This window comes from Perissodus microlepis, chromosome 7, assembly GCF_051167445.1.
Source record: "Perissodus microlepis isolate ML-2025 ecotype Zambia chromosome 7, ASM5116744v1, whole genome shotgun sequence".
In the NCBI taxonomy this organism is placed as follows: Eukaryota; Metazoa; Chordata; class Actinopteri; order Cichliformes; family Cichlidae; genus Perissodus; species Perissodus microlepis.
The window spans coordinates 63,213,132-63,240,555 of record NC_140467.1 but is presented as its reverse complement, the minus strand read 5'-3'; the positions used below and the strand labels follow the sequence as shown (position 1 = coordinate 63,240,555).

At 45.2% G+C, this 27,424-nt stretch overlaps 2 protein-coding genes across 2 annotated transcripts in view; one reads left to right on the top strand and one right to left on the bottom strand.

Moving 5' to 3' along the window:
* Positions 1-935: 935 nt before the first annotated feature.
* On the top strand, positions 936-3,955 carry pdcd2l (programmed cell death 2-like). Its single transcript, XM_084936606.1, has 2 exons — positions 936-1,451; positions 3,023-3,955. The coding sequence occupies exons 1-2, from the start codon at positions 968-970 to the stop codon at positions 3,622-3,624; spliced, it is 1,086 nt and encodes a 361-aa protein (XP_084792732.1). The 5' UTR covers positions 936-967; the 3' UTR covers positions 3,625-3,955.
* A 239-nt stretch (positions 3,956-4,194) lies between these two features.
* Positions 4,195-27,424, bottom strand: part of nfatc3b (nuclear factor of activated T cells 3b) — a 28,189-nt gene continuing 4,959 nt past the window's right edge. Inside the window, exons 2-10 of the mRNA XM_084936603.1 lie at positions 20,800-21,478; positions 18,927-19,325; positions 18,684-18,843; positions 12,817-13,016; positions 10,782-10,954; positions 10,468-10,608; positions 10,307-10,362; positions 7,332-8,025; positions 4,195-4,776 (exon numbers count right to left, since the gene is read on the bottom strand). Of these exons, the coding sequence (XP_084792729.1) occupies positions 4,658-4,776; positions 7,332-8,025; positions 10,307-10,362; positions 10,468-10,608; positions 10,782-10,954; positions 12,817-13,016; positions 18,684-18,843; positions 18,927-19,325; positions 20,800-21,478 (2,621 nt within the window). The 3' untranslated portion in view covers positions 4,195-4,657. The remainder of the gene's footprint in view (positions 4,777-7,331; positions 8,026-10,306; positions 10,363-10,467; positions 10,609-10,781; positions 10,955-12,816; positions 13,017-18,683; positions 18,844-18,926; positions 19,326-20,799; positions 21,479-27,424) is intronic.

Here is a 27,424-nt window from a genome sequence, read left to right as displayed (position 1 = left end):
CTGACCATTTTCCTCATAAATGTGTAATTTATTTTAACAAATCTCATAATTTTACTATCTCTCATACATTTAAACATTTTCCTTATAAATTTGCCGGCTTTTATGTTAGAAAGGTTTCATATCAATTTCCTTTTCATCCTCTAATTTTAGTTTTCATTTTTTTCTGTTTTATTTCTTGGTTTGCAAGTTTCTCCACACAATATTTTACATTTTCTCGTAAATTTGCCAATTTTTCCTCGTAACATTTTCATATTCTCCTAAATTCTTATAAAGAGGGGAAAGAATGAGAGCAACTAGTGCTGAACATTTGTTTGAATACACACAGCACTTTAAAAACTGATGAAATGTATTTATTGGTTAAAAAAAAAAAATCTGTAAAACTGTAAATAAATTTGATTAAATTTAAGTTGTTTTTTTTTCTTTTAGCTTTTACTTTGGAAGCTGCTTTTAAGTTGAAAGTGCTACACCCGGAAATTGCTTGTCACGGCGTCGGAAGTCGAGACTTCTATTTATTTATTTATTTATTTATTCATTTTAAAAGAACTTTATTGAACACACAATGAGCATACAACACACGGAGACTTCAGTTTTTCATCTCTTCGCTGTTTTCACTCTTATTTTCAAAGTCTTGAATTTGGCCCCTCATGAAACACAAGCGCTTATATTTGGACCAATGACTGTTGGACTTTTTAAAAGTTAAAATCTTTAAAAGCTGTGAAAATGTAAACTAACGGCGTATATAAATAGTTATATATTATGATAAATATAAAATATTTATAATATTAATAAAATAATGGTTTCGTTTTATCGTGTAATTTCGTGTATCGTGTAATTTATAGTTCAGTGACACACTTCCCGTGTCTATATTTTCATTTGACTCCAGTCGGTGGTATTTTGGTGAGGGACCTCCCACGCTGAACTCCACTTCCGGTCGGCGTTTTTTTTTTTTTTTTTTTTTTTATTAAAGATGGCCTCACGCGCTCAGGAGGTGTCTCTGCTCGGGCTGTGTGACGGAGAGATCGATTCCAAGAAGCACCGGTGCTCCTATCTGACCAACAAAGTAGGGGGTCGGCCGGACTGGCCGCCGGGCATCGCTGCCCGGTCACCGCGATGCGGCCGCTGCAGAGTCCCGCTAGTCCACGTGGTGCAGGTGTACTGCCCCGTGGACACGTCTCCGCACCACAGGAACCTCCACCTCTTCGCGTGCCCGGGAGCTGAGTGCAGCGGTCGGTCAGAGTGCTGGGCGGTGCTCCGCTCACAGTGCCTGGAGGCAGAGGTGCGGACACCCGGGCCGCCTACACCGGCTCAGGAGGCTCCTATGCGGGTCACTGACTGGTGTGACACCGCTGACGACTGGGGGATGGGGGGAGAGGAAGATAATGATGGATGGGGAGGAGGTGCGAAGCAGAACACACCTGTGAAGGAGGAGACAGGAGCTCCAGAGGCAGCAGGTAGGGCTGGACAGTGTTGCATTTTAATCAAAGATTTGACGCTTTTTTTTTTTCTCTTAAATTTGAAAGTTTTATTCTAAAGGGTGCCATATTTTATATATAGATTATAAATTCATAGCCATTTTTTCATTAATTTAAAGTTTTTCTCCTCATTCCTTTGAGGTTCTTGTAAATTTGAAGATCTTTTCTCGTTACACTACAGAGGACCAAGGATAGAGGTCGTCTTTCAGCACTACTTCTTAGCCAACAGCTCATCTCAGGGTGGTTCAAACATGGCTTCTTAGAGGAGCCCTGCCCAGACGCAGAACAGCCACTATGCAATAAAATAGAGATTTCGGGCCTACCATTCACAGAAACATCAAAGGACATGTACGCTTCAATAGCATCAACATCAGCTCCTCTGACAGCATAGTTAATAAAAATGACTGACTTCATTAATCCCATGCAAATCACACCTATGTGGAAGAACCCCGACATACTACAGAACAATAATATGATTAACTTCCCAGATTGGTAGTAAAGGAATTAAATACTTGGAACATATATTAGAAGGAACAGACTTTATCCCATTTGACAGACTAGTTTTACTATATGAGATTAACAAGAATAGATTTTCAGAATATCAACAAGTCTATAATAAAAGGAAATTTAAGCCTAATAAAGTCAAATTACAAACACCATCGAGTGTTCAAAACCTCCAAATTACTGTCCAAAATATACAAGACGCTCTCCAAAACAGGTGAATCAATATCTCTTCCTATTATGAAATGGGAGGCAGATCTATCAGTCAGCTTGGACCACCTTAACACACAGGTACTCACAGATACACACTATCTTGGTCGGCTGCTGTCTTTATCCTGTCTTCCTTCTCTCACCCCAACCGGTCGCAGCAGATGGCCCCGCCCCTCCCTGAGCCTGGTTCTGCTGGAGGTTTCTTCCTGTTAAAAGGGAGTTTTTCCTTCCCACTGTCACCAAAGTGCTCGATCATAGAGGGTCATATGATTGTTGGGTTTTTCTCTGTATGTATTATTGTGCGATCTACTGTACAATATGAAGTGCCACAACTGTTGTTGTGATTTGGTGCTGTATAAATGCAACTGAACTGAATTAAAAATCTCTTGTATTGTTAGTTCTGTGTGCTGCTCAGTTACATTTATTTGCTGTCATGTTAGCGTTTGCTGTGGTTTCTGTTTTTATTATTTTCCTTCCTCGGCAGGCGTCTCTCTCCATCCCTCTTCTCCTCTATTTTCCCCTCCCCCTCTCTTCCTGTTAACCATCTCCCCATCTTCACCTTCTATTTTTTTTCCCTTTTCCCCAGGCCTCTCCGTTATGGTTGTAATAATCCAAAATAAAGTGATTGTATGGAAGTCTGAGACAGTGAGCCTATTGCTCAGCTCATCTCTGAGCTCAGTACCTCCTTTGAGTTTATGGCGTCAGTCGCTGGTTTTAATAAATGATAAAGTGAAGCTCCTGTTAGAGTCAGACTGAGAGCAGGAAGCGCTGTAGTGCGAACTACCTTCTGACAGGCAGGTGAGGTCATCTTATGGTTCTTTTTTTTTTTTCCCTGACAGGTGGTGAGATGGACGTCAGCAGCCGTCTTTGTGACCTCAGTCTGGGGGACTCGCAGGAGGACGTGACCGCCTTCTGTCCATTCTTCATCAGCGTGGTGGAGGAGACGGATGTGTGCGGGGAAGACTGCGACCTGGAGCACGCTCAGGAGCTGCTGAGGGAGTACGAGAGGCGAGAGGGCGTGGCAGTGGGGGAGTTAGAGGGAAGCGGAGGAGGCGGGGACGAGAAGTATGAGAAGACCGGAGCCCGACACGGAGACGCCGTCTTCTCCAGGTTCATGAAGACGATCTCGGTGTGTCCGCAGCAGATCCTGCGCTACTGCCGCGGCGGGAAGCCGCTCTTCATCTCCGAGCCGCCGTCCAACGTGGCGCAGCTGGTGCCAGCGTGTGGCTCCTGCGGAGGCTCCCGGACATTCGAGCTGCAGCTGATGCCCGCGCTGGTAAGCCTGCTGCAGGGGGAGCGCGGCGGTGCAGGGGTGGAGCTGGAATTTGGGACGGTGCTAGTCTACACCTGCGCAGACAGCTGCTGGACATCCAGGTCGGACTCGGCCGTGGAGGAATTCTGCTTCGTTCAAACCGACCCAGACCAGCAGCTCTTTGTGTGACGGACTAACCTGAAGCTCGCCGTCGCCATCATGGTGGGATCGCGGTTTATTTATACCCCGTCATGATGTCAGAAGATCAAAAATCTGAGGCGAGCTCGTGTTAAAAAAGGACCAACCAGCAGCTTTTGTTACTTCAAGGCTTTAAAGGTTTTGCCTTAAAATGTGAAAATATAGATGTGCCTTAGTCATCGGGCCTGAGCAGAGCGTTACAGCTGCATAAGGCCACACGAGGGCGGGACACTGAGCCATAGCTGAACACAGGAGCTCAATGTCACAGCTCCAAAGACGACATCAACACGAGTGTTAGAAAAGATTAAAAGTCTCTGCTGCAGCTCGTTTGTTCGTCATCTTTTCTTTTTTAAAATCTTTTACTGCTGCAAACACAGCAGCAGCTGTCTTCATGTGCGAGTCATTCTTTAACTCCAAGCAGCTTCTGGTTGTTCCTGTAGAGAGGAATATTACCAACCGTGACCTCTGACCTCCCTGTAATGAAACGTTGCTGTTTCAGCGCACGTGTTGGTCGTCGGGCTCTGAAATCCTCTGAAAGAAAAGACTCGGACACACAACAAGTTTGTTTTTCTTTTTACTTCAACCTTAAACATGTTTCTAAAACCACAACAGTTCGGTCGAGAAGCGTCAACGTTAAACCGGGCGAAGGAAATGTAAACGTGTAAAACAAAGCTATAAAAATGTAAATCAGCTGAAGGATTTCAGGTTTGAGGATCAGATCCAGAGTATCAAAAATAGATTATTTGTAATTTACTGGCCAATAAATAACAGAATTTTCTTATTTTACGTCTGACGTTACCGATTGTTAGAATTATTATAACAAAGTTAAATTTCAGCCCTTTAATCTTCCTCCGATTCACTCATGAAAAGTTAAATCTTTGGTTTGTCTGTGAGGTACGAGTCGGTTTCTCTCTAAAATTCCTGAGACAGACGAGGAAACGGTCATCTGACGTTTTCAGGCACTTGAAGATCAGTTTGGAGCACTTTGTGCAGAAGAAAAACGACGTTCCTGAGAGCGGTGGTGCTACTGAGGGCCTCCGCAGAACGGTAAGGTGCCGGCGCCAGACTTTGGCTCCCAGTCGTACCGGTCGGGTTGGTCGCCGCCAACCAGGCCACCGATGTCCCTGTCGATGATCTCGTTCACTGCAAACAAAACAGAAACGTTGTGGTCCGTTTATTCCAATAAAACAAACGTTGCTGAGCACCTTTGTCGGTTTGTTGGTCTCATGCAGCAACTACGTCACCATTTGCAGAGGAGTTGGATTCAGACCTGAGGCTGGACTCTGCAGACCTTTTGCAGATTAAGCAGTTAACTGCTTTGTTATCAGACTGCATGTAATCGCCAACTCGATCCCATTCAACTGCAAACTGAACCCGATCCCTGTCTTTGAAGCAGTGAGATTGCAGCGTGGTCGTGCTGTTTGGGAGGGGCAGCCCCAGCCAATCAGAGGGAAACTTTCTTGGAAGGGGGAGGAGCTAGGATGGCTAGTTTTGAACGATGCTTAACCTCAGGGGTTGCAGTGGGGCTCAGCATAAGAAGGAGGGATTACTCTGAAGTGTGACTCATGCAAAGCTACCCTCAAAGAGCCCAAAAATCAAAATATGGCTGGTGAATTTCAGCTTAGTTTGTGGGGATGGGTTAATTGATTAATCCAAATTGCCCATAGGTGTGAATATGAGCACGAATGGTTGTCTGTCTCTGTGTGTTGGCCCTGCGACAGACTGGCGACCTGTCCAGGGTGTATCCCGCCTCTCGCCCTATGACAGCTGGGATAGGCTCCAGCGCCCCCGCGACCCTGAAAAGGATAAGTGGAAGCGAATGGATGGAATTTCAGCTTCTCTGCTGCTGTGTTGGCAGAGAAGCTGAAATTCACCAGCTATATTTTGATTTTTGGGCTCTTTGAGGGTAAAATTAAAATAACATGACACACAGTTTACTGGACAGAGGTCAGTTTGATTTGAAGGCTCTGCAGTCACAATCAGTGCTTCAAGCATGATCTGCACCGATGGTGCTTTCCTTTCATGAAGGATGCTCCAGTCTCCACGAGTGCTAAGAAGGAGTTAATAAAGGAAGCACTTAAGCACCTTTCCTTAGGTTTAGTTCTGATTGTGGCTGCAGACTCTTCCACTTCACCTTCCCAGTTAGGACCCTGCTTAAGGACTCTGTTACAGTACCGAGCACGGCCACACGGGGGCACAGCAGGACAAAGTGCTTTAAACGAATTCTCCAAACGCTTTAATCCATCACATTCAGCCCCCTGATTCACTCCAACAGCAACAAATTAAACAAACTGGCTTTCTTTAACTCCTCTGCTCTGCTTTTCTAACCCGTCCATTAAATACTAAACACTGTTCACACATCATGAAGCAGCAGGACTGAAATGTGCTGAGCAGGTGTGGCGGTCACACTGCAGTGCGCTCGTTATGAGCAGCAAAAGATAAAACTGAGTTCATCTGCAGAGCAGCAAACAGCTCGGTCTATTCATAGCTCTGCAGTGAAACCTGAGGCAGGCGCGCACACACACACACACACACACACTTTAGAGTCACCGATTAACCAAAACTGAGAGGAAGCCGATATAGCCACGGGGAAACGCTCGCTCCACACAAAGGCAGGTTCTAACCCTTGAACCTCCTGCGATGGTGCTAACCACTGCACCATTGTGCCGCTCCTGCTGCTATGACCTCAAGGACGACAGAAACCTTAAGCTGGATTTCCAGCATGAATACAGACAGTAAAAGCAGGGCCCCAGGCCGTGTCCATGGCAACATCACTTTATCAATCTTTTAATGAAAGGTCAGCTCAGGTGTTAAATTCTAATTTAGTATCAAAAAGTACCAAAAGTGATTTTCGGGGTTTTAAATTCGAGCTGAAAGGCGACGGAGGAAGACCGCGTGAAGATCAGATGCCCCGAGGACAGCTGCTGCCTGTGCCAACAAATTTAACCTCCACCTGCACCATTCAGAGCAGCAAATACAGCTATTATTAACCCAGATCAAACGCAATACGCGCACACACACACACACAGCCAACATCACAGAGCGACAGAGTGCACACATGGTGTCACTGACATGAGAAGAACAAACTGAAACAAGCAGGTTTACGAGGCAAAAAGACGAACGCTGCTCATGCTTTGATACTTGGACTCCACCAGGGCAGCTTTGCATCATTCAGAGTTCACAATAATCCTTCTTTATCTCATAATGAGTCTTTGTGCAGCCCCTCAGTTCAATCAGAAACAAGCAGTTTTAGCTCCTCCTCCTTTAAGCAAATTGGCTGCCCCTTAAAAAATAGCAAGTAGGTGGAGCTTCTGTGCCTGAGATGACTGTATCACGAATAACTCGTCAGGCCAGGACTCTGCAGTCTATTCACACCTACAGGCCAGTGGACACTCTTTCAATGATGAGGATGTAACATCCTGGACAGGGAGGAACGCTGGTTTGAGGGCGGAGTCAAGGAGGCCATTTACGTGAAAAGGGAAAGACCGTCTCTGAATCGAGGAGGGGGCCTAAGGGAACATCTGTCACCATCGTATCGCACAGCCCTACTTGCTGTCACTTCCATAATTTAAAATGATTAAAATTACTTTGACCTCACATCTGTATATTATGTTGATAAATATAAATGTATATTATTGTGAAAAAAACAGGAAGAAGCTTTTTTGTTTTTAAATCTGGGTCAACATCCAGCTTCCTACCATCATCCAGCGTAATCTCCTGGAGGCCTAAAGATCCCGGAGGCGGCTGCTCCTCCGGCTCCTGCTTGATGATGAGCGCCTCCCCCGGCCCGGCCAGCACAGAGTCCTTCTGGGGGTTGGCGGGTGTCACAAAGGTACTCCTGGGACTCAGAGACAGGTCCCTCTGAGATCCACCAGGGGAGGAGTGTGGAGGGACGGAGAAGGTCTGAAGTTGGACAGAAGAGGCTGGAGCAGGAATCGTGGTGATCTGAGGAGCCATGACGGAGGTCTGAAGGGGAATCAAGGTGGTCTGCGAAGGCAAGGAGACTCGGAGCGGGACCGAGGGCGTCTGAGGATACATTAAAGGGGTCTGAAGGGGAGCAGAGGAGTGAGGATGGTGGAGATGGGGGTTGCTTTGGGGACCACACTGCACCAGGAGGTCACAGGAACCATAGTACGCCACGTCAGGACTGAGCGTGCCGTTGCGCGAGGCCGTCAAGCTGAAGCCAGGTGGATTCTGGGAGATGTGATCTGGCTCCCAGCGTTCCTGCTTGACTGTGGCGACAGCGGGAGGAACGTGGTGTCTGACTCCAGGCAGGTAGGTGAAGCTCTGCGTCACACTTTTCCTTCTCTTCCCGTTAGTGACGTAGAACTGGACCTGGACCGGCGACGTCGCCTTCTTATTGTACACAGGAACCTCCACCACGATGCTGGACTGGAACACACACACACACACACACTTTTATAAAACTTGAGCATTTGTTGCTTTTCTGCTTTACATACTAATGCATTTTGTATTTTGGGCGTTTGGACCTAAATGATGTGGTTTAACACATGCGCTGCACTCTGATCTGCAGCCACACGGAGGCTCTGAGCGCGTCAGCAAAACGCAATTAAAAGGAAGGAGGAAGAGCTTCGGCAAGAAGGCTTCATGGCACTACGAAAAAGGGGAAACTATTTATATGAATGTCTGAAATTTATCGTGGTAACGCCGGAGGTTTCAGCAAGATCTTGTAACTTCCTCTTTCCACTTCCTATAAAGAGAATCTTGGTCGCCATCTTAAGAGACGTTCAAACGCTCAGAAAAAAAACCTGAGCAAAATTCTGTGAGCTCGACACTTCAGGGCCCGAGGGGAGACTACAAATATTAGACCCAAATATTTTCCCTCTGCTCACTGTGCAGCCGGACATCAGGAGGCAAACAAAGAAACATTACAGCTGAAGTCACACTCGGACACCGGAGAGCAAAAAACTGCACAAGAAGCAACAAAAGCACGTCGTTGCATGCGCTTTCTTGTAGTTGGTCACCAGGTTTGTACACGTCTCAGAGTTTGGTCTGCTGCTCGTTACAGAAACTCTGAAGCTCTCTTGGCTGCCACTTCACCTCCCTCCACAGATTTTCTATCAGACTGAGGTCTGGAGGCTGGCCAGGCCACTCCATGACCCGTCTTCAGCCGCTCTCTGTTGCCTTAGTTTTGGGTCACCGCCATGCTGGAAGACCCATCTTGATTGTTCTGGCTGAGGGCCGGAGGTTCTCGAGGTTCTCGTCCTCGTTAATTAACGACGCGTGGCCTGTTCGCACACGTCTGTCGAGTTGATGCCAAAGAGCCGCCTCTGACTCATTCACACGTTTACTGGAAACTTGAGACGCGCCTGAACATGTGTTCTTGAAGATCGCGGTCCGTTGCAGCGTAGCGCGTTACAGTCGTGTTCTTGGTCACTGGATGTAAAACTGCATTTCTTTATTTTCTTTGTTTTATTAGGACTCGTCTGTGAATGTACACGGGCTGGTTCTCATACAGCACTTTCCTACTCTACCTGTGCACTGAGCGCTTTACACAACATGCCTCGTTCTATGGGCTCAAATTGTGGTCATAAATATTTTGTACCACAACTTTATCCTTTCAACAGCTGCTGAACGTTAGGGGACCTAGCTGCTATCGGATATTTATATAGAGATCCTCCAGCTTCAAACTGCATCACCCTTCAAGGACCTGCAGTTCAAAAAAAGCGCCCCTCCGACAGCCAAACCCATCTGTTCTCTGATTGGATAGTTAAATTTGTGATTGACATGACATTGGCCAATCAGATGAAAGGAAGAAAAACGGGGTCAAAATTCGTACTTGTAACTTGAAACTTGAGTGCAGAGTTTCACACGTATTTTTTGGCTAAGTCCACACACAAATCTGTTTTACACGCACACAAATTCTTTTTACACATACAAATCCTGATTTACAAGTACAAAATATTTATGACCACAATTTGAGCCCATATCGTTCACTGACTCATACACTCATTTTCTTCTGTGCTTCTAACGGTCACACTCCAGTGGACGCATCGGAGAGCAACTTGGGGTTAGCATCTCACCGTGCAGACGGGATCAAACCACCAACTTTCCAATTAGTAAATACCTCCTGCTCTATGTCAAGGACTTTTGACAAATAAAATTGGACTGATTGATTGGAGCCAACAAACATTTCAGCTGAGCTCTGCCTAAAGCTGACTGAGCGAGAGACACTCAGACATCTGCAAACATTACTGATCCTTCCTGTCGAAACGTTGCTCATCCGTCCCCGATCTCAGATCCAGCTGAACAAACTCAGAGTGAACTTGAGCCTTCAGAGCGGGGTCAAAGCGTACAGCTGTATATGGGAGGGTGCGCTTGATTTACCGCACAAGTCAGAACAAGAACTTTGTTGTGAGAACCCAGTCACTTTGTTTTTATCATTGCTGGAAGTCAGGATGGTAACTGAACTGAAACATGAAGAGTTCAGTTTTTGTTTGAGGAAAAAAAGAAATAAATGTAAACTTTTTGTTTTTTCCGTGTCTCAAAGATGCCGACGCTGCCTCGATGAGCGTTTGCAGTGATTTACTGCAACAGCTGCTCGAGTTGGAGCTCATTTTGAAACTCGAGGGAGGACAAAAAGTTTTGGATTCTTAAATCGTTCACTCTTTCTCCGTCTGCGTGCTGCATCACCATCACTCCTCGTACTTACTCCGCTGCATTTTTCAGGCACGACTCTGGCATCGGTTTCCCACAGCGATCTTCCATCTGAGGGGACAAAACACACGAGTTAGACCTTCAGACAAATCATCAGGCTCACAAAAGTTTATGTAACCTTATTAAAGCTGCAGTAAATTAATAAGGCGATCTTACCGGGCCCTCTCTCCATGAAAACAACCCTGGACTGAGCGGAAATGTTGGGTCCGGTGATGAGCAGCTCCTCTCCTCCCTCCACGGAGCCGCTGGCTGGACTGAAGCTGTCCACCTGAGGGAGCTCCTGACCTGAGCGCTGGGCTGAAAAGCAACAGGTTTATTTTAGGACTTTATTACAGATCTTTGTGCTGCAGAGGAAACAGAACGGAGAAGGTAACTCGAGCATTAACAAACATGCAGTATATTGTTGCCTCTGCGTCTTCTTCTACGATCGTGCTTTAAAGGAACACAAGCTTCCTGTTTGCGAGACTCACAGCACTCCACGGGAATCGACGCCGTCTGCAGCCACAGAATCTGGCCGTCCGGCTGAGGGATGGCGACCCTGAACACCACCCGCACCCTCGTGTTCTTCCGCCCGATGTCCGTCTCTCCTTTCCTCAGCTCGATGTCGGCGTTACGCAGCTTCAGGATGCCGGCGCAGTCGATGCTACGAGAAAAAAGGCACCGTTTATCAGAACGCATCGTCTCAACTGCTAACTACCTGTCCACACGTGGACCAGAGCTCGCACAGTGTGCACTGTGGTTCAGGTCCACATTCCTGCCAGCTGCAGAGAAGAATGTGCAAGGTATGAAGCTGAAGTGTGGGAGCGAGAAACTGGTGAAACAAGATCCACAGAGGAGCGACCCATCTGACTACAAACACCTCAGCTTATTAGAGTTTTGTTAAATGAGCCTGACGTGCCTGAAAACCACAGCGTGGCTGAAAGTTGCTGACGCGAGAACAAAAGGCCTCAAGGATCTGTACAAACCATTTTGTGAACACAAGGTCCTTATTTACAGCTCTAACCCAACACCACCATATATGGCTAGTGCTACTACTAGTTACTGAATAATTGAGCTCACAGCAAAGCCATCCTGTGGCCATGACCACTTAAAGCTCACTCACGCTGCCTGCAAACAAGCAGCAGACTAACGTTATCGCCTTATGTACATGCTTCCTTCTTTAAATGTTTGAGATTACGGTGACATTATTTACATGCTTCCTGCCTCCTCTACGGTGTGTCTAGACTCTGTACCACAGCTCTTTATTTTTTACTGCGCTTTCTAATCTGGCTTCCTGACCTTCGTTAAGCCTAAAGAGACAGCGGCCGTGTATTTGTATTTTTTTAAAACCATGCTGAGTTCTTATCAATGTTATTTCCTGTCACAAACAGCTGCTCTTTGTAATTTCCCCTCCTCTAAAAGGAGGACTCTAAACCTCGTAGATGCCTCAGTCACGAAACACCTTCAGAACAAACGTCCTGAGTGTTTCCGTCTTTGTGTTCAAAGTAAAATTGCTCTCTCCAGTTTTGGGATCATTTCGATCATTTTTGGGGAAATTGTTACCGTGTGTTTTGTTGCTCAGATGAAGAAAAAACAGTAACATGAAAGGTTTTCTGGCAGCGAGGCTGGTGTGAAGATCGATATCATTGGGAACGTGATAAAGACTCAGCTACCCAGGGTGTGGGTAGCTGAGCATTAAGTATAATTAGCAGCTGTATGTAAATGGTTTGATATGCTGTGCAAAAAGTATTGAGACTCCATAAGTGTAAGAGGTCAACTAACCCTAAGCTGCCGCTGGTTGACCATTTCTCGGGTCCTCAAAATGACTTGCAGGGGGACAGATCGTGTATAGAACCACCACTCAGACCTGCACCCCTTGCTAACAAACTTGCCTGTAGCCCTGTCCTGAGGAAAGACCTGAAAACTGTTCCAGTAAGGTCTTCTGACTGCCTGCTGTCTTCTCCACATGTGATGGCTCAAAAAAGCCCTGGCTATCACATGGGACATTGTTTTGAAGGTCTGGGGCCACCCTCAGTCAGTATTTTGAACCCATTGAGATGGGGTTGGCAGCTTCCACAGGCGATGCCTAACCGTTGCTATGAGGTTTGTTAGGTGGAAAGCCTGCAATTTGGGTTTATTGACCAACGCTTGAGTTTTGTTTGTTTCCTTAAATGGTGATTGCGGCTTATCCGTCTCTTTTAGCTGAGCTACTTTAATAAAACTCTTTAATTGAACCCTTTTGCCTCCTTGACTTCTTTTTCTGACCCGGACACTTTTTGTTACTTCCCCCTCACCGCCTAGACCCCTCAGGGGAACGTAACAACACCTGCCCGTTCTTTACACGTTGTTAGGAAAAATCAGAAAACTGAAATATACATGGAGAAGCAGCAAGTTTAAAAGTCAATATTTGATTTGATCGTCTTTCTTCAGGCTCCTTGAAGGACATTCAAAGCTCTTCTCTGTGCTGAAACAATATGAGGAGCACCTGAGTGACGGTGCATGGCTTATAGGGTTCGTGATCGTTACCTGGCAGACATGTCGTTCTCTGGAAGCAGAGGGATCTCCAGCACTTTGGTGGAATCCATAATTTTCTCCTGACACATGGTGGTGACCGTCTTCCCCGTCACTCGGTGGACCTGGTAGAAGGGGTGAGGACGAATGTATCGGTCGTCCGCGGTGCCGATGAACAGCACCAGACCGACCCGCTGCTCGCTGCATCCGTGCAACTACAGGAAAGGAAGAAAGACGAGCTGATAAGCAGCTGCTCATCCTGACGAACACCTCGACACCACTGAAATGTCACGCTCTGGACTCCAAATGACTTTAAACTGTTGGATGTGAAGCCGACATGTGATATCTCACAGGAAATCAGTACAGTTTTACAATGATTCATTTCGTGCTGGCCGGATCAGTGCAGGGAATTTTTCTATGGGGAAAAAAACAGATGTGTAGTTTAGCATGAAGGCCACCTGAGGGATAGACGCAAGTGGTCAGACCTTTATTTAAAGAAATGGTTTGATGGTTTTTGGACAATGATGCATTTTTACCACCAAACAAAAGTCCTGCATCAGCTGTTTAGGAAGTACAGTCGCTTTTATACAGAGGCCCATTTTCAGAGGCTCAGAAGTAAGTTTCATGGTCTGGTGAAGCCTACTTCCTAAATATTATCCAAATAATATCCAGGAGGTGATTCCACGTGTTAGCCGTTCACGCTCAGCATGAGGTCCAAAGAGATGAAGTGAGGGACGCCATCACTAGGCTGGTTAACTGGTTTCAGAGAGGAGCTAATCCCAGGACATTATTTGGAAATTTCCTGTAATGCGAGAAAAGTTTTTTCTCCTTCAGCATCTTCCTGCCTGCCAGCTGTTCTTACTCCAGCTCGGCTGTTATTTTGGAAAGATTTGTATCCATTTCTTTACTGAACTGGAAACATCTGCCTGCATCTTTGTTCAAAAACCTCTTTCTGGTTTTGTAAAGTTTCGAGAGCTTCCAGTTACTCCTGCTAATGTTGGACATGAGCTCTACCTGTGACACTGGTGACCATCACATTATGCTCGACAGGTGGAGATACTGGGTGGGTGTATCAGGCTCTGCTTTGGAGAGGTTCTCCTCATGTCTGTCTGAACGAGCATTTTCTGTGACTGCTACCAAGTTAAGACCACCTTCCACTCCTCCTGCCTACGGTGTGCCACAGGGTTCAGTTTTGGGGCCTGAGCGCCTTTAACATTTCTCGTCACTTCTATGCTGATGACATCCTGTTAAGCCCCAGGGATGATGAGACAGAGTACCGGGCTGTGGTCGACTCCTTTGTCACGTGGTGTGAGCAGAATCATCTGCAGCTCAACGTGGCAAAGACCAAGGAACTGATCGTGGACTTCAGGAAGACCAGGAAACACTTGACCCCTGTTTCAATCCAGGGGGTCAGTGTTGACATTGTGGAGGACTATAAATACCTTGGAGTACACATTGACAATAAACTGGACTGGGCTAAAAACACCACTGCACTTTACAGGAAGGGCCAGAGTCGTCTCTATTTTTTGAGGCGACTGAGGTCCTTCAACATCTGCCAGAAAATGCTCAGGATTTTCTACGAGTCTGTTGTGGCCAGTGCGATCCTCTATGCTGTTGCATGCTGGGGGAGCAGGCTGAGGGTCGCAGATGCCAACAGACTTAATAAACTAATCCGTAAGGCCAGTAATGTTGTGGGGATGGAGCTGGACTCCCTCAAGGTGGTGTCGGAGAGGCGGATGCTGTCCAAGATAAAGACAATGTTGGATAACACCTCCCACCCACTCCATGACATGCTGGTCAGTCACAGGAGCTCGTTCAGTGAGAGACTGAGATTACCGAAAAGCACCACTGAACGACACAGGAAATCTTTCCTGCCTGTGGCTCCCTGTACAACGCATCCACTTAACACACTGGTTACTGCTACAACTACACATGTTTCTTTTCCAGCTATTTATTTATGAGTGACTTATGTATGTATATATATGTATATATTGTACTATTCTTAGTTAGCGTATTGTCTGTCTTGTCTTAATGTTGGTTTATAATGGAGCACTGTAACAAAAAATAATTTCCCCCAGGGATTAATAAAGTATTCTGATTCTGATTCTGATCTTGCTTAGATTCTACTAAAACTTAGATCGCTGAGACTTTTCTCGATTGAAAAAACAAAGAAGTCTGTTTGTGTCCAAGGGTAATGGGAACTCTTGGTCCTCTTGCCACATTTTCTGGAAGAATTGATTGATTTGTTCTACATCAGAGAGTTTAAGATTCTAGTTTTGACTTTCAGAGCTCTGCATAGACAACTACCAACGTACTGGGGTGATCGTGGCTCAAGAGTTGGCAGTTCGTCTGGTGACTGGAAGGTTGCCGGTTCGAGCCCCGGCTCTGACAGGCTCAGTCGTTGTGTCCTTGGGCAAGACACTTCACCCGTTGCCTACTGGTGGTGGTCAGAGGGCCCGGTGGCGCCAGTGTCCGGCAGCCTCGCCTCTGTCAGTGTGCCCCAGGGTGGCTGTGGCTACAATGTAGCTGCCATCACCAGTGTGTGAACGTGTGTGTGAATGGGTGGATGACTGGATATGTAAAGCGCTTTGGGGTCCTTAGGGACTAGTAAGGCACTATACAAATACAGGCCATTTACATCGTAACCTAAGGTCATGTGATCAGGGCCTGTGCGTCAAGGCTGAGAGCTAAAGGAGACAAAGCATTTGTTTTTTAGCATTTTGTTGCAAAGCAATTTGTGATATTTGTCTTGAAAGGTAGAAAAACAACAACACAAAAACATCTGGACAGATGAAACCAGGAATAACTTGTACAGGAATGACGGGAAGAGAAACCTACAGAGGAGGAGAGACCTGATGACAATATCCTCCGAACACGGAGGAGGCAGCATTATGTGCATGTTCAGCTGTAAGTGGCCTCGATCATTGGTATCACACGTCCTCAGGAAGGGTGTTGATATTAAAAAGCTTATCGCAAAGCAAAAGTGTGATATCTGAACTGAGAAGCTCCCAGCCATAAATAAAGCTGGAGTGAACACATGAAGCATGTTTGAGACGGAGAGAAAACGACTGTGGTCACATTAGCAGAAGGAAAACAAGGAGAACTGAAAGAGAAATCTAACAGTTACTATTTTAATCTCTTGCAAATTTCCTTCTTAGCGAGTATTAGAGGGCACTGCAGGGCAACCTGCACGTGGCGAATAAAGCCTTGATTGATTGATTGATTGATTGATTGATTGAGGTGTTATGTGTATTTTTGACCTTTGGACAGGCTTACATTTATACCTCCAATTGTTATATAAAAAGTCCAAACAAAAAGCCTGTGTCATAACCATAAATGAAAGCAAACACTAGAAACTGTTTTAACAGGACGAGAGCTACAGACTTATAACAAAAGTCACTAAATTAGCGACTGCTTCAAATAAACTTGTAAATAAAAACAACTCTGTCTTGACAGTTAAACATAAATAAATGAAACAAAAACAGGTGGATGTGGTGGGGCACCTGGGTGTGGCCCACAGTAGTGTGGTCCTTTTTCTCGTTTTGACTCTGACATGTAACTGAGAATACGACTCGTTTATTAGACCTACTGTAATTACACACCTGTAATTACAGGTCGAAATGCAGATCCTTTCCCAATAAAAGGTCTCGCCATGAAAAGTTCTGATGATGATTGATTGCATATGATTCAGCATTTAAACTGGAACAAAGAACAGGTTTAAAAACCGGGAAAGGGATCCTGGGAAATGCTGGGATCTCTTAGAGGACGAGGAAATGAAAAAATGAAAACGGCCCGACTGATCGTGACATTTACAGACTTCACCTGCAGTTAAGAAATCATCTGCATAGTGAGCTGCCTTATCCTTTTATAAAGACTTTTTTTAACTTTTAATATTGTCTTGTTAAGTATTTGCTTTATCATAAAGATAGGGGTCACTGTACCATTTAGTTTCTACCCTCATTCATCTTAAGAAAGATGAGAGGAAATATAGACATAAAGAGAATTTGAAGAACAGCCCTAGCTCTGTCGTCCTTTGTAGATTTCACAAATTAAACAGCAGCCCTGAGTGTGATTATCTGCTTCCTGTGTGACCTGTTGTCCTTTTTCTCGACAGTAAACGCTGCGAGTTTTAGCACGTCTTGCAGCAGGAAGCTTTTCTAGCCTTGGCAGCGGCCTGAGAATGTGACACCCAGAATAGCCCTGCTGGTGTCCGTTACATGCGAGGCCTTGATGGAGGCTTTACTTGTCTCAGCCCGCCTCTGTTGTCTGATCCACAGGCTCCGCGGGGCCGTTCACTCGACACATCAGCAAAGCACGCAACCTCAGTCGACCTGTGATTTCATCTCCCGTGGGTCACCACAGGCTCGATGCTTTCAGCTTTTTATTAAAATTATTATTTATGCCACAGACTCAAACTTAACTGTTTAAAGAGTACCAAAAACTGAACGAGCAGGTACAGAAGCTTGTTTTCATCTACCTGAACTGTTTTCTTTTTCAGAAACCTAAACTTACCACAGCCTAAACAAAAAACGAAGTCAAAGCTGCAGTTCCTCTAATGTCCACTAGAGGCCTCAGACGTCCCCATAGACTCCCATGTTAAATTGTTACAGCAGTATTAAACACGTTTATAGCATGAAACAGGAAAAAAAGGTGTTTTGGTCTTTAAAGATAATTTCACCCTTCATAACGACTCATCTGTTTAAACTGTGTGAAGCCTTCAAAGTTGCATTATTAGGGGCGTGGCCTCTGACAGGTGGATGGTGACACAGGCAACGTCCACACTGGCCCGGATAGATTTGAAAACTGCGTTTTCGTCTGAAAACGCTCCGCGTCCACACAAGCGTTTTCAGTCGTTTTCCCAGAGTTGTGCGTCCACATTGAAACGGCCGAAAACGCTTACGTTCCAGTACTGTGCAAGCGCAAAACGCAAGAAGATTCGGCCTGCCTCATTTCTGTCTGCGGCTTATTTAATTTCCGGCTCTTTGAAACGTCGCGGCAAAATGACGAGGTAAAGCACAGAGTTTTTTAAATGGACTCACAATGAAGTGGAGTTGTTGCTGCGAGTAACACAAAAGTACAAAGTTGCAAAAGTGAGTGAGAAATAAAGAATTTGAAGAAAAGCTCTCTGAAGCACGTACAGACTGATATTAATCTTTAATAGGGCTGTCAAACAAAACAACTGCTGTATAATACCCTCCACTATCTTAGTTTAATTGGTCACATGACTGAAATCACATGACTACAATGTGTCATCGTTTTCAAAAAGGCTCTTGGTTCGCTGTCCACACTGCGACGCAAAAACTGCGTTTTCAAATGTATCCGCTTTGGAGAGCGTTTTCAAAACGCTGCGTTTTCCTTGACTGAAAACGGCGTCTCAGTGTGGACGGGAGGCCAAAACAGAGAGAAAACGATTAGTGTGGACATGACCCCAGACCGCTGTAGCTGCTAGCTGTCTGTTAGGCGGGATGTGTTTGTGCTGTTGAAGCCTTTTGGAGCATTTTAATGGCATTATCTGACTAACAACATGGCTGTGGTGAGAACAGTGAAAATCCATCCAGTTTTTATTTTAATGTTGACCCTCTTCTATCACACCAACACTGAAAGCTCTTACTTTCATTTCAGCTGATAATAGCCTTAGTGGCTGTTCTCACTGTAGTTTGCCTCAGTAAACTTCTGCACCAGTGCCCCGAGTGTCCTTATTCTATTGTTTATTAGTTTAAAGACTCCAATATCATTTCAGTTTATTTCTATAATACCCTTGAATCTCACATATTAAGTCAGGGCCAAGGTAACTCACCTTAAAGTAAATCGAGAACAAGCTTAGATTAAACATAAACTCAGTGACAAAAAAGGTTAATATCAAACTGATAGTGAGGACGCACCTTAACGATAGGATGTCCAGCAGCTGCCTTGATGGATCCGCGGCTGCCCTCCGTCTCGTAATGCGCCCTGTGGTAGGACTTGGGCTGGACCTCCACCTTCAGCTCGCACTGGTCATACTGGCTGGGCAGAGGCCAGTCCAAAGGAGGGGGCGATGAGGTCCTGAAGGCAGAGAAAACAGATGTGATCATCAGCTAGTAACCGAACTACACCCAAATCTATTTGCTGAATGCTGTAAGGCTCACCTGAACAGAGGGGGGTTTCCGGGTTTGGGTTTGTTCCAGGTAAAGTGGGAGGGCACCTGAAGGAAGAGCTCGGCCAGGCCCTCTTGTTCCCGCCCCTCTTCTGCGGGAGGATCCTGGAAGGACTCCAGACTGGCGTCTACTTGACCTGCCAGGAGGACCAACTGGCTCCCCGACGTCCGCCTAGTCTTGGAGGGAACGTCCAGCTCAGGGAATCCGCACATGAGGAGGGGTCCGAGGGCGCCGGCAGGGCTTCCCACCCAGGTTTCATCTGTCACGCTGCCCCGTGGGGAGGCGCCTGGTGTGGGGCTGGGTGAGTGGTGAGGGGACGGAGAGCGGGCATGAGGGTCGGCGCTGGAGTGGCGTCTCTTACCACAGGGGGAGGTTGGCCTGGATGAAGGCCTGAGAAAGCAGAGCGGGATCAGCGACTCAGACATGCACATCTGAATGTGTTTAGGCCAGGGGTCTGCAACCTTTAAGACCCAAAGAGCCATTTGGAGCCGGTTTCCACGCAAAAGAAAACACCGGGAGCCGCAAATACTTTTTGACATCTAAAATGAAGATAACACTGTATATATTGTTTTTACCTTTATGCTTTGTGCGAACAACTAAGGTGTGTTGCTTATGAAATCCATGAAGTGGTACAGAGAAAATTACATTTTATTTATGTAATTAACACATTTTGAACTCTTAAAGAAATATAACAAAAGCAAAGACAGCCAGCTGAACTAAAATGATCCAGCAAACAAAAACTGTTATATCACCTTTGGGCTTTTGGGGCCTTGACCTGACTTTGCTGCTAAAAAAAATGAAAAATAGATATTTACAAAATTCTGCCTAAATATGTATTTTACCAGGTTAATGTGTGTGGCGGGGCGTGGTCTGCAGCGCCGCTGCATGGGAGGAGGACGCAACTGAGCGGGACCGCAATCACGCCTCGCCGCCTTAACGTCTGTGCGATCTATGCTGTTGTGTTGTTGTGTGTCGGGCTGTGAGCTTTAACACCGGCTGTGTGCGTACAGCAACCGTGTGTGAAAAGTGGTCAATAAAGAGATGCTGCAAAGCGTGTTCATGCAAACATCGTCGGGTCTGCCGTGATATGTTTACAACGGGACTTCTGCTCCTGAACCTCTGCGCACAGCGTCTGCAGATCGGGGCCGTACGAAGTCACCTCATCTTTACAGGACTGTAAGCTGTCGTCTGTGAGGCGTGAGCGGCGTTTGTTTTTAACATAGTTCACGGTGGAGCTGCTGACATAATGTGGATCCGAACATCCATAATTGGCCTGCCTGGGGTTGAAAGTCTCGATAAATGCACGGCGTTTCGGCGGCTACACCGGCTTCCGCGAGTGTGACGCTTATTTTGAGCGATGAAAAAAATAATAGAATATAATTTTATTTTTATATTTCAATATCACAATAATCTTCCAATTTAGAACTACAAGTTAAAAAAGAACTAACATACATAAAATACACTTCAGCTAAATACTTTAATTTATTTTCCCAAACCACGCGGAGCCGCACTATAAGGACTAAAGAGCCGCAGGTTGCCGACCCCTGGTTTAGGCAGTGTTTCCTTTCATGTATTAAACACTTTTTATGTTTAATAAACCTAAACCCACCTGCAATGTAATGCAACGTCCCCTGACTCGCTAAACAAGCCCTTCACAAAATTCACACCTTTAGTCACAACTCTGACTATTCAGTTAATTATTAGGAGTTCATTATTTATTAATATATAATAATATGTTTATTTTTACATTTTTTAGATCTTAAACAAAAAAAAAAAAAAAAAAAAAAGGGTACTGTTGTGATTTTATCTTAAAATGGTTGAAATGAACCAAATTAAGCCATCTGGTCTCCATGGCGATATCTACCTGGAAGTGGGCCGGCGGTTGAGCCAACTCTCGTCTGTCACGCTGGTGCGAGGAGAGTGGCACGGTGACTGGCGGGGCGACTGGCGAGGTGACTGATGGGGCGAGAGCGCCGGGTTGAAGGCCAAAGGATGCTGGTACTTCTGCTGCCACAGCTCTACCCCAAAGGCTCCGCCCCCACAGCCCGGAGAACCAAAAGGCGAGCCGAGGGGGGAACCCATAGCGAGGCGGGCGGCATCAGGTAGCTCCCCCTCCACATCATCGTAGGTATGCGAGAAAGACTCACAAGAGGAGAGGTCGGAGATCCAGCTCCTGGAGGAGAGGCTGCTGCACGGGCTCGGGCACAGAGCCGGATCCCGGTAGCGGGGCTCCAGAGAGAGGTACAGCTGGTCTCTGGACCAGGATGCATCGCTGTAACCCCCCTCTGCCCCGCCCACTACCAAAACATCCTGGCTACTGTCGGGCTCCAAATGGTTGTTTGGAGCAATGGAGGTAATCTGAATGCTGGGGCAGTCAAAGGCTCTGGGGTTCACCTGGGCACCGTACTGGGGCCCCTGAAGTTGGTATCCAACATGTGGGTCTGAGGTGAAACATGAGGGGGAACTCTGCAGCTCCTGGATGAAGGGCTGCTCGACCAGAGCCTGCGCGGAGGAGGGAAACGTCCTCACATCGAGATCTGGACCTGCGAAGCGGAGTAAAGAAAACAACATGTAAATCAGGCAGGAGATCATTTGCATTGCAAATGTGTGGTTTTCTTATTATGGTGTAGCTGTCCCGCAGCAGACGACTGCACCTGACAGGTAATATTCATCAATCGCCGGGAGAGAACCTGCAGGAAAGCGGTGAGGAAATAAAGTCCACAGGGTTTCCTGCAGAGTTTAACAGGATTTCAAAAACAACACCATCAAAGACTTAAATATCTTCTCTGAGGGCCGTACTGGGAAATGAGTGTTTGGCACGTATAGATTACTCAGAGTTTAGATATTATGTGTGCAGTCACATCCTCGCGGTGCTGCTTTGAGGCTGAAAAACACTCGTCGATATGTTATCATTTAATGTAAAAATGACTGTCATGTCATTTGGCTACAGATGTAACAGCAACATGATTAAGCTTCAGTTTTGCTCTTGCACACAGTTTCACAATTTCAACATCTTTGATTGAGTATTTTACATGTTTGATGCAGGCTGACTTCCTGTCATTATATCATTTGACATAAAAACCTCCAAAAAAGGCAAAAAGAAACCAACGTGTGTAAAGATCACTACAACAAAACAGAATGTGATAAAACATTGTTTCAGCCCAATTATCACAACTGTGATCACCACATAAGCCCGCCGTGACGCATTTCCTCCTCCTCTGTCGATTCATTTTGATCTTCTGTTGATTTGCTTGATTGAAGCTTCGACTTCATTTCAGTTCTCTCACCAACGATGAGATGCGTCATGATTTCAGGATCAAAAAAAAAGGTCCAAAAATGATGAATAACGTCATTTTTTAAAACTCTCATTGCTTTGTTTCATTGGTTCTGCTACTTTTTTAATGCAATCATTTAACAGCAATTTTATATTTAATTCAAAGCAGAAATTTTCAAGTTTTTCTTTTTAATGTAGTACTTTTATCCCCGCTGCAGTTCCCTGACAGTTTGGGAACCACTGCGCTTTGCAAATTTTTATCATTTAAAGTTCTTGATCAATTTTGGCCTTCCAAGCTGTCAATAAACGAAACAGATGGGAACACTTTGAAGCTAACAATCTAGCCAACAGGGAACAAAGCACAAAACAAACTTGGTGCTTATTGGCTGAGCCACACCGGAGTAAAGATAGAAGAGCAACCTCCTTGCAGCTACGCAAAAACGTTGGTGGTTGACTGAATGTCTTTGCTGGCGGAGACAGGGATAAAAATCGATAAGGTTTTATTGATACTAATCCTAATAATGACATTAGTATCACAATGAATCTGCGAGGTGTATTATTTAGATATACCTCACAGACCTTCAGTGTCCATGCAACTGCTTCAGCTTCAAATACACTCCTGGAAGTCGATCCTGTGTCGCATAGAAAAGCATTTCAGATGTGAAAAAACTGTGGAGGCATTTCTCAAGTGGCGCCAGTTTTCATCCTTAAACAGAGACCGATTAGAAACAGCTGCAAGGACCAACCTTTCACTCAGAAGCTGAGCGTGCAGTACTCTCACCCTCTGCAGTGATCGCACAGGTTGCCTGATGAGAGGCAACCTGTTTCTGGGCATCTGTGGTTCAACTCAGACTGGCTGCAATACATCTCAGACAGATTGGAAAAGGTCTGCAAATCATTTGGATCTTATATATAAATGCAGGCAGATTGCTGACACATGGCAATAAATCTGAGTCAGTATGCACCAATAAGCACAACTCATCTACAACGTGTCTCTTTGCAACTAGGTCGTGGACTAATCTGGTTGCCAACTGGCCTCTTATACATAAAAGCAAGGTTGCCAGGTTGGTCATTTTGCGGTTAAATCACGATCCTGCATCAACTACGTCACCATTTGTGGAGGAATGTCTGCTGCAGCTATGTGAGGTTCTGTCTGGACTTTGAATGTAAGAAGTTAAAGAGCATTTCTGTGTAAGCAGACGACAACAGCTTTGTGATTTTTGCAGATCACAGTGGATTATCACAAACAGATTGGGTGTAATTGACTGACTCCATCTTACTGCCGTCTTGGCGCACCAAAGCTGCTTGCTGACAACAGCAACTGATCGCAAGTGACTGCACACTCGCTCCTCATCTTCAAACCAACCATTTCAAAGATAACAAAATCACAAGGTCGCCATAACTTTGGTCATTCGGTGTCATCACTGAGCGTCTAATCACAGTTTTTCCCGAAAATCGAGACAGGTGAAGGACCGAGAACAAGTTTTCCAAGTTTGAAGAGGTCAGAAGAGACAATAAACAAAGATACTTCTTTGGGCCAAATCTCAAAGTGATGGAGCAGTAGGTGCAACCAGAGGAAATGGCTGAGTCAGGCAGGAACTTCAGAACTTGATCAGGGTGGGAGGCCGGGCTGAACGGCAAGTGTAAAATTTCTTTAACAAAGTCTAAAGAATGCATTACTTGGCTTGATAAAATGCAATGTAAAATCAGCCTGGTGATGTTCTGTTGATTCTTTGAGGCTTGTTTTTGAGGGTTTTCAGCATCTGGTTTATTTCATCTCATTTTTAATCAAAATTAAAAACAAAACCTGAACATCTCAGATTCCCCTGGAAACGATAGACTGATATACTCATAACAGATTAAGAATCAGATTAAGAAATCTGATTCTCTCAGTCAATCAAATATGCCAACTCAACTCTGAGTCTTTACTGAACGTGGACCGAGGGTGCTCATGCAGTAGGAACCTGCAAAAGCAGGAGAACGCCTCATGTGCACCAAAGACACATGTAGTACAGGGTGGGCCATTTATATGGATACACCGTAATAACATGGGAATGGTTGGTGATATTAAAGTCCTGTTTGTGGCACATTAGTATATGTGAGGGGGCAAACTCCTCAAGATGGGTGGTGACCATGGTGGCCATTTAGAAGTCGGCCATCTTGGATACAACTTTTGTTTTTTCAATAGGAAGAGGGCCATGTGACACATCAAACTTATTGGTAATGTCACAAGAAAACAATGGTGTGCTTGGTTTCAACGTAACTTTATTCTTTCATGAGTTATTTACAAGTTTCTCTTTGTTCACAGCCATTGACATGTCGAAGAGGTTAACACGTGAGGAGTGGATCGAAATTGTGTTGATATCTGGTGAACGCAGTAACCGGGTCATTGCAGCAGATTTCAATGCAAGACACCCTACGAGACCACCCATCTCCCATGCTACAGTCAGCAAACTGCTTGCTAAGTTTGGTGAAACTGGTTCAGTGTTGGATTTGCCAAAATGTGGACGCAAGAAAACTGTCACTAATGAAGAAACATCAGTGGCTGTCCTAGCTTCATTCAGCAAGAGCCCACAGCGTAGCACTCGCCACATGTCACTGGAGAGTGGCATTAGTCGAACATCCCTTCGGCGGATATTAGCTACTCACGAACGGCACCCTTACAAACTCCAGCTACAGCAGCATCTCAGCGAGGATGACCCAGATCGGCGCACAGAATTTGCAGAATGGGCAAAACAGAAACTGGAACAGGACCCTCAGTTCATGCAGAAGATTTTGTTCAGTGATGAGGCAAACTTTTATGTGAATGGTGAAGTTAACAAACAAAACCACCGCTATTGGTCTGACACTAACCCACATTGGATGGATCCCTCCAAGACTGTTGGAACAACAAAAGTGATCGACGTAATCAACTTTAATTTGATGCAGCGTGAAAAAAATGCACAGAAATAAATTATTTTTCAAGAATAATTAAATAGATTCAACATCTTTCTTCAACAGAACTGCAGACTGCACAGATGGTTCCCAAAGGAAAAAGTACTATAGCTTACTAGGGTATATTAGACTTAACAGTTACTATATACAGTAATAGACTTCTATACATTTTACATCAGATTAAAACTTTGGGTGTAAGATTCAGATAATTATTTATTAAAAGCTCGACATTTTAAATGAGAATAAGAAAGAAAAGTATGTCTTTGTGCCCCCTTTTCCCTGTTAATGCCCTATCGGCCCCCCTGGCTAAACTTTGCTAGATCCGCCCCTGCACAGTTACCAGCTGCGTAGAAAAAGATCCTGGTGTAGAAAGTAATATTAAATAAATTCTAACAACAGCTTATCAAGCTTAAACGTGCTGCTGTTGTTCAGCCGCTGGTTTCCTCTTTCTGGTGCAAAGTGAGACAAAAACAAAGAAGAGAGAAAAGAGGGTCTCTTTTCAATGAAACTGATCAATGATCAGCTGATCATTGATCAGTTTCATTGATTGAAGTAGGAGCAGGAGAGAGAGGGAGAGAGAGGCAGTCGCTCCATATATCGGTTGTTAAGCTTAACGCTAAAATGCTTTACAAACATTCAGAGATGAACTTACACACTTGCTTTACTTCTCTCTGGGAAAACTTCCTCGGAGATGAAATGCTGGTTTGGTAGCGAGGCTACAAACACACACAGCCGCTCTATCACGTGACCACACTGCTCCAACGTGCTACGGTTATGAGCTGAGTCACGCCATGTCGCAAGTTTTGTGAGGTGCTTTTTTGATATTTAATGGATCGGATTACATTTTTTATTTCTCTCCGATATCCAATCCAGTAATTTACGTCAGTATCGGACCGACACCGATACGTAATATCGGATCGGTCCATCACGACCCACCATGGTCACTACCCACCATGGTCACCACCCACCTTGAGGAGTTTGCACCCTCACATATACTAATGTGCCACAAACAGGACTTTAATGTCACCAACCATTCCCATGTTATTACGGTGTATCCATATAAATAGCCCACCCTGTAGTATAATCCGGGATATTTTTATTTTTTTGATCAAATTAAAGTTGGCAATAAACCACAAAGGTCTGTGAGAGATGGAAATGAGCATCTTGTGTGACCACAGAGGTCCTGACACACTGACGCTCTGATTTGTGGTTATTTATAATTTTTTAGATGCCCAAAAATGAGATCCGATAAGGGAACTGATACTGAATGTGGTTTAAAAAAGTTTTATGAAATCCCAAACCAACCAAACAACCTCCAGAGGAGAACCACTTCCTGTCTGCCTGCTGATTGTTTACTATTTGCTGTATAGTGTCTGTGACGACGCGTATTTGTGATGCATTATTCAGCTATTTTCAGTAACGCCGTCTCGGTCCGACTCGACTTGCACCGAGGTAATTATGGTGACAGATTATCTCCAACAGTTGAGTAAATGCATTCACACAGCTGCACGCACGCCCTACTACAACACTACTATTAATACCCCCCTTCACCCACCCACCCCACACACACACACACACACACCTTGCAGTGTGTATGCAAAAAAGGCATGAAAGCTCCAACTGTGATCTGCTTCAGTAGCTCCACTCGCTGAGTAGAAATAAATGAGATCTGATGCAACAGTTACCCCGTTTGAGTGCAGACAGAGGGGGAGGAGGTGATACCCACCAGCAGCTGGGTGTCACAGAGCGGTTAAAACAAACAAAAAAAAAACAAAACAAGCAAACCAGGAAGTAAAACCTGCCAGCAGTGATGCACGACAGCACGCTGCCTGAAGCGCATGCAGACAACGAACACATCTGCAGTAGCCATCTGCTGACCTGTCCGTAATCTATCTGCACATCTAATCACCTCACAGTCTATGCATCCATTCATCCATCAGAGCTGCTGAAGCTGCTTATCTGCCAGTCTTTCAAAGTCAGCCTGCAGGACATTCAGAACAGCTGAAAGAAGTGTCAAAAATTAAAGAGAAACCAGTGAAAACTTTTCAGAGGTGCAGACGATTCCTTCACTGTCTGTTTGACTAAAGAACCAGTGAAAGAGTATAAAAATAGCTGCTCGCTGTTTTTCTGTCCATCTACAAACAAGTGTCTCAACTTTAATTTCATGACCTATGAGCTGCCAATAACATCACATCTGCTCAAAATCACAACTGATTATTCCTCCAAGTCCAAGGATTTACTTTAGTTTACTGTGTCAGCCGTCTGATATAAAACTGTCAAA